Source organism: Numenius arquata, chromosome 8, assembly GCF_964106895.1.
Source record: "Numenius arquata chromosome 8, bNumArq3.hap1.1, whole genome shotgun sequence".
Classification (NCBI taxonomy): domain Eukaryota; kingdom Metazoa; phylum Chordata; class Aves; order Charadriiformes; family Scolopacidae; genus Numenius; species Numenius arquata.
Window position 1 is genome coordinate 52645214 of NC_133583.1, and position 7648 is coordinate 52652861.

The 7648-nt window shown below is 55.5% G+C and overlaps 1 protein-coding gene across 1 annotated transcript; it reads left to right on the top strand.

The window, feature by feature from the left end:
* The first annotated feature begins 1371 nt into the window (after nt 1–1371).
* FOXE3 (forkhead box E3) lies at nt 1372–2544 on the top strand. Its single transcript, XM_074152512.1, has one exon. The coding sequence runs from the start codon at nt 1372–1374 to the stop codon at nt 2542–2544; it is 1173 nt and encodes a 390-aa protein (XP_074008613.1).
* Nucleotides 2545–7648: the final 5104 nt, after the last annotated feature.

The following is a 7648-nucleotide window of genomic DNA, read 5'->3' on the forward strand; positions in this document are numbered from 1 at the left end:
CTGCTGCAATTTGAAATTCTTTTAACTAAGTTACAAAGTTGAAGGCTGTGATTTTTACTCCACTTGCGGGATATGTGGAGGAATCTGCCACTGTGTTAATGACGTAGATATTTCCACCTGTTCTTTCAGGACACAGACATGTATCTACATGTAAAGCTGTGACCTGGGTATAAAAGTCCTCCCCGCTTGTCCAGCCCACCCTGATGCAGCAGCTCCCTTACCTGGTTCAGGCCAGACTCTCCACAGGTGGGCATCTGGCTTAGAGGTGATGCTCAGCAGCAATGGGTGAGGACAGTGTGAAAGCCTGCAGCTTTTTTGGTGCTGATAAAGCAGCCAACAGTCTCCCAGCTCTGGTATTGGCATATGCCATGGATGGGGGGGCTGTGGTTCCACTCCACTAGGTCTGGAGTGCAGGATGAGATCCGAAGAGGTTTTCTGTGAAACCCTGCAGGACTTTCTGAGTCCGGTGTCTTCCTTCAGCTTCAGCCACGAGCTCAGTCCCTCTGCAGTTATAGAGAGACACCCCTGCTTCCTCCGTTCACCCCCAAGATGCCATCCCTGTCCCGCATCCCTTGCCCACCCCACGGGAGGCACCTGCGGGCATCCCCGAGCTCTGCAGCCCATCTTCCTTTCTCCTAGGGGAAAAGCAAAAATTTTTCCCAGGAATTCCTTACGCAGGAGATTTCACCAGGCTGCAAAGTAACTAAACCGAGGGGATCGGTTTCGGGGGGAAATCCCCGGCTGTTGCCGCCGCCGCGTCTGGGGCCGCCGCTGAGCGCTTTTCCCAGGGAAAAAAAAAAAAGACAACGAAATCCAAGCAGCGGGAGGGTCCCGGCCGGAGGTTACCTGCTCTGCTGCCGGGGGCTGGCTGCGGCACCGAACTCGCCCTGATTTGGCCGTCGGGACTCGTTTTGTCTAGTTTTTCTCCTGGGAGGAATCGTCGGTTAACAAGGAAGCGAAGCGGCAGGCAGAACGGCCCGGGAGCGGGGCCGGCCGCCGCGCTGGCACCCGGGACCCCCGGGGGAGGGACCGCTCGGGGGCACGGCTGCGAAATAAAACCCTGGGGAGAGGCTGGGGGATTTAGCCGTGGGAGTCAGGACCCCTCCCCAGGGGCCTCCTCCTCCTCCCGCCGGGGGAGAGGGGCCGGGGCGGGCCGGGCACCGCACGCCCCTCCGGGGGGGCGACAGCCCTATATATTGCAAAGCGACTCGGGACCGACCTCCCCATCGCCGGGAACTGCCGCGGCGCCTGCCCCCCTTCCCCTCCCTTTCCCCCCTTTCCCTCCCCTCGGGGGGGGCTCTTTCTCCCGCCGGCCCCCCCCTTCCCCCCCCCCCCGTTCTCCAAGGAGGAGGAGGAAGGTGAGGGCTGTATATGAACGCGGCCGGCTTCCCCTGCCTGCGAGGCATGTGCACGCTGCCGGCTCCTAGCCCCGCCGCCGCGGCCAGCCCTGGCTCCCCCGGGCCGCCCCGGGGGTCTCCCCCCGCCGGCCAGGCGCCACCGGTGAAGCCGGAGCCGCGGGGCAGTGGGGGTAGCCCTCCCCCGCCGCCGCCGCCCCCCGAGGAACCGCCGCCCCCCGCCGGGGGCCGTCGGAGGAAGCGGCCGGTGCAGCGAGGCAAACCCCCTTACTCCTACATCGCCCTCATCGCCATGGCCATCGCCAACGCCGCCGAGAGGAAACTCACCTTGGGGGGCATCTACAAGTTCATCACCGAGCGCTTCCCCTTCTACCGGGAGAACCCCAAGAAGTGGCAGAACAGCATCCGCCACAACCTCACCCTCAACGACTGCTTCGTCAAGATCCCCCGGGAACCCGGCCACCCTGGCAAGGGCAACTACTGGACGCTGGACCCGGCCGCTGAGGACATGTTCGACAACGGGAGCTTCCTGCGCCGGAGGAAGCGCTTCAAGCGCACCGACATCACCACCTACCCCGGCTACATGCAAAACTCCAGCGCCTTCACGCCCCCGCCCGCCGGCCGCCCCACGGCACCTACAGCACCCTACCCCAACGCCCTCTGCTCGCCTGGCTACGGCCCCCAGCTCTCCAGCACCGTCTTCCACCCCTACGCAGCTGGCACAGCACCACCGGCACAGCATCCCAGGATGTTCAGCATCGACAGCCTCATCAGCGGGCAGCAGGCCCTGCAGCCCTCACCACCGGCCGAGCTGGGCCACCCATCCCTGGGCTTGCCCGGCGCCGAGCTGGCTCCCTCCTGCTCTGCCAGCAGCTCCGAGCCTCCCTGCTTCCAGGCGCAGCCCGTCAGTCCCAGCTTGTTGGGCCGAGCCGGCCCCAACACCCTGGCTTATCCCTATGCTGCCTCGCCTCCTCACCTGCCCGTGGCACAGGGCAGCTACTCGCCCAGCAGCCCACAGCTCTACGGGGCTCCCAACAGACTGGCCCTGCCGGCCATGCGGCCCCCCGCCTGTGCCGAGCACAGCGAGCAGCTCCTGGGGCTCTCCGCGTCCCCCCTTGGCCAGTTTGGCTCCAGCAATGCCTACATGAGGCAGCCCAATTTCCCCGCCGGCCTGGAGCGGTACATGTGATGGGGTTGGGGGGGAGACTTGGCTGGACACCCCCAGAACCATCTCTGGACACGTAGACTTCTTCCTACTGTGGGGACCAGTTGGGGTGGGGTCGGGGATCCCCAGCCTCTGGCCGTGTGGGGACACACGCCTGTGGGGGGACTTAACTCCTCTCTTTCTCAGCTCATTTGTAACTGGAGGCAAGGTGATCTATTTTTCTGCCCCATCCCCTGCTGGGAAAGGTGCTCTCTGGCTGCATCTGCCAGGCAGGAATCCCCACGCTCGGGAAGGGGGGTGTCCCTTCCACACAGCCCGACCCCAGGGATGCCATCTGCGGGAGGACACCCTGGGGCACCCGTGGGGCGAGGAGGAGCACTCCCAGCAGATGGGTGTGTGGTGTAACGTGCAGGAACCCAGAGAGCAGGAGCTGTCCTGCAAATGGGCTTTCTCCTCTCTTCCCTGGGTGCCTCCTCTGTAACTGTAATTAGAGTTACTCCAGAAAAAACCCCGACTAAACCAATTCACTGGATTTTAAATGAATATTTAAGGTGTTTATCATTTCCTTCTCCTGTAGGAAAAAAATCCCAACACCCTGACTACTACTTTTTACTATTTTTAAAAATAACTTTTATTGTTAGAAAGGACTTTTTTTAAAATAAAGCTTTTCATTCCAACATGTCCAGTGCTGCTGTTCCTCTGGCTCCAGACGGACCTTGACGAGAGGAAGTTATCAGTCTTGTAACCGGTGGGAGAGAGACCCGTGCCGCTGTTGTGACACTGCCGCGTCTTACATTTTTACTGACACTTTCTAAAGCTATTTTATTACGAGTTTTTAAAAAGCGAATGGTAACTAACCACTGCCAAGCCATGCGAAGACTGCAATGAGCTCTCCGTCACCTGGAAGCTGCAAGGTTTGCCCCATGCAGCTCTTCCTCGGCTCGATGGTCTCCATTTGTGTGGCAGGGAACGCAGCTTCCCCCCGAGGAATCCCTTGCAGGTGAAATTCTGATTTAGCACATCAAATTAGGAGATTGTAACTTTCCTTCCTAGCAACAAAATCAATTAAAATTCCAACCTGTTCACTGGCCGGGCTGCTGCTCTTTATTTCAGGACTGCTACCCAGACCATCTCTCCAGGTTTGAAGGCAGAATTCCCCATCTCTGGATTTAGCTTTTTTTTTTTTTTTTAATTTAAACACCCTCCAGGTAAAAGTGACAAGCTAGGATCTCTCTCCGGTTTTTCAAGGGTGTCCTCTGAAGCAGAGTAGTTTCTTGTAGTTCCTATTGCACCTTCCTCCTGCTTAAGGAGGAGTTGGATGTCAGTTGAGCTTTGGTGCAAAACTGAGCATCTTATTAGCCAGCTTCTGATCATGACCAAAAGCTGGGTGTACAGGTGGGTACCCAAGGAGTCAGCTTTTGCCCACAGCTTGGGTGCTTGTGGCTTTTCATTTTTTTATCCCATGTGCTCTGTAGAAACTGAGAGTAGGGTTAGTATGGGAAGGGAGGGAAGAAAATGTTTTTTTCCTCGTCATCCTTAAAATTGGGGCTTCATCTGTCTCTAAAAACTGGCCTAGCTCTGGTCCGCTGCCTTCAGCTGAGCCCCTGGGCTCTGGGTCTCCTCCCTGGTCCCTCCAGCTTCACCTTTCCACCTTTCACACTGCTCCCAGCAGCAGCTTCTGTGCTTTTCCCTTGGTGATAGCCCTGCTCGGAAAGGGCGTTGTGAAAAAACTTACCCTTTCAAATACTTTGGCTCTCTACAAAAGGTATCAATAGACAGAGATCTTCTATCTAGTGAAAGTTTGCAAAGTGCCTCTCCTGCCTGTACCATGCTGCCTGTACAGATGGACCGGGGGGATGCTGAAATAATCCCTTGCAAGGACAGTCAGTAGAAAGGACACTTGTCATAGCTGACATTCATTCCCAGGGCCTGATCCTGCAATGTTTTTCAAACAAAAGCACTTTTGAAGTCTCGCCTAAGTATCCAGGGGGTCAGAGCCAGACACGTGCCCGAAGCACTGGGTCTGCTGGCTTCCCTCCAGCATTGCCAGGCACCGGGCTGGGGCTCTGCTGGGTTTGCACCACAAGCAGGAGAGTGTCTGAGATGGGGGACAACCGAGTACTGGCATAAAAGAAAAATGCTGTTGGGTGGAGGAGGTGGGCAGGCAATGCTGTGGTTCTGCCCGGGTGGGATGCACCAGGAAGAGGTGGCCGAGCTGGGACATCTCACATCCGCTCCTCCCCAGTCAACCTGGAGCCCTGCAGGAGCAGGGACTCGGTGTCGGAAAGGGCTTTCCAAGTTCCCGGCATTTCTGGGTGTTAACTCAAGTGCTGGTGGAGCCAGGTGGGATCAGGGAGCCTGAAGGGCTGGGCTGTGGCTTGCTCCTGTCCCCCAGTTGCTTGCGCTCTCCTGCCATGGGGCTTTCTAGAGAGTAGCACCCAGCTCCACATCTGAGGGGGTTCTGCAGCAGACCCATCCCATCCCTGTGCCTGCGCAAGAGGGGTGTCTTCAACCATGGGGGTTCTGGCATGAAGCAAGAGTCACTGCAGTGGTTCAGAGAGAGTAGCTGACCCTATCCTGGTGTGTCGGGACAAACCCTGGTGTGAAGCGTTGGGTTGCACATCCTCCCAGGGGACGTCTGCCAGACAGCTCCAGCCCAGAGCCCCCTGCAAGCGGCAATGAGCCACCCTCACTGCAGGCCTTACGCTGCCAAACAAGCTGGAAAGCACGGGCAACAACCCCCTTTTCTTCTATAGATAGAAGAAACTCCTTCTCCTATAGATATTAATCCTCACATGCACAAACCTCTGGCACTTATATTGTGATTGTCATTAAACTAATGCCTTAAGAGTGTCTTCTTGGTTAACTTAATGTATCCCAACTAGGCTTTTAAGCTTTCATTTCAAAGCTTTGTTTACAGTTGGGGTGAATCTAGCAAATGAGTAGGATTTAGGTGTCATGCAAAGTACGAGCCTTGCTGGGACAGAGTAGTTTTAAGCTTTGTAAAGTTTATACCTGTGCTCTTTAGTGTCTTTTCAATGTCTCTGTTTCGTGAATAAGAGGGATTTGAATGAAATAGGAGTAATTATCACCCAGATTTCAGTTGTGAAACCTAGTCTCCTTTGAAATCCTCCTCTCTTTATTTAGCTATACCCAGGGAGTTTAGGGAATATTAAGTAATGACAGTCATAACTATCTCTATCTTGCTCACACAAAGGCCAGAGGCAAAACTTTCTTTGCTGTCCAAGACTATGGAATGAATGTCATCCTTCAGGATGATGGCAAGAGGTCCCCTGGACATCCCGCAGTGGGGAGAGCCCCATCTCGAGCCCACAGACACAGAGGAGGGGTTTGGAGTCGATCCCGAGCACCAAAGAGATTTGGGTGGTGATCTGGGTTATTGCCAAGACAGTCTGACTTCTTGGAGAATGGGCCTTTGCAAATCAGGCTGAATTCAGATCCCTCAGGCTACATGTTCAGAAACAAATAACACAAATCAGCTGCCACTTCGAAAAAGATGCTTGTTTTCCTCTGGGAAATACTGGCTGCCTGGGGAGGACCGACCGAGCTGCTACATCTGTCTGTGTAGGACAGCGTTCTGCACCTTCCTACAACCTCCCCACAACCTCCCCACAGGTTAAAACAAGCAATAAGAAATGCTCTTTCCAGCTGATATTCCCAAGCTATAAATAGTGTTTTCCATCCGGTTGCAAGCAAGGACAGCATTAGCTGAAATTGTAGTCGAAACACATTTCCTGCAGAACTTGTGGGTCCCTCTGGTAGGGTTAGATTTTGTCTGGATGCTGCCAGCTGTCCGCTGGCAGTCCCAGTGTTGGAAATTTTACACCATAACGAGCTTTCATTCTATGTAATGCTTCACCTTTTGCAAATACACAGCTTGAGGACAATCAGTGGTGTCTCTCTGAGGTCAAGATTGAGTGGGTAAAGTTGATGATGGGAAGGTGGGTAGTGGGTGCAGAGGAACTGGTTAAGATTGGCTTTGCCAGCTGATAACGAGTTTTTAACAAATTAGCACCTGGGAGTCAGCACTTCCCAAGCTCTGAGCTACGTCTTGGGGTATCGGGGGTCTGTCACTGCCTCTGCTATGTTATGTTTGGGTCCTGTATATATTCTGGTCCTTCCTATTCGGGCGGGAGCGGGCGACGCAGCCGCTGTGTTTGAACAGGGCCAGAGCAACCCTGCCCTTCCCTCCGCCGCTTTACCCCACGGGTGTAACGCCCCGGCGTGGGGAGGGGGTGGCAAGGGGGGGGAGGTGGCCCTGGGTGCCAGCCGCTGTGCTCAGGCCAACACTGACCTCCAGTGGAAAGCCCTGGGAAGCCTCTCCCGGACCCCGCCACGGGGCCAGGGACACGGAGGGGTGCTCAGCGTGTACCGGCAGCATCCCGGCATTTGGGGTCTGTCCTGTTCACGGCTGCGTGGGGAATGGCATCGTGAAGGCTTGGCATCGTATGGTCAGGATGAGAGTGAGAATGGGGAGAGGCTCATTATTAAACACGTTATGTTGGATGCAACCTTAAGGCTGGGAAATCCCTAAAACGCCAATTACCGATTCCGGGAAGATTTCAGAGAGGATGGATTTCTCTAGCTGTACCCTCTTTTACCCTTTTCCTAAGCATTTTCTGGCTTTACCCTCTTTTACCATTTGCCTAAGCGTCCGCTGCAGACCATCACTGGGGACAGGATACAGGGCTGGATGGCGCTGGCTGTCCCCCTGCTGCTCTTCTCCCTGGAGTGAAAATAGGGAAACAAGTGGAAGCACAGTGAGAATGTGGGCCCTTCATGGAAGGTGAGGATGCAGTGGTGAAGGAGCACTTGTCTGCAGCAGCCAGCCTCCTTGGCAGCCTGACTTTATGTCCAAAATGTGCTACGCAGAGTGTGTGAATGGCAGAGCTCGGGGCTGGCCTGACTCTTACAGCACCCGAGATGCAAGGCTGTGGTTTGGCAGCAGAACGACAGAGCCTGGGCATTAGCAGCACAACACCTCCAAGCTCTTGGGAGAGCATCCCAGGTCCATTCATTTCACGGTCTTTGTACTGGGGCTGCTTGAAGTGGTTACACTGCAACAGTTGGGTTTATGCATGTATGGAATCAACTGTGCCACCCCAAC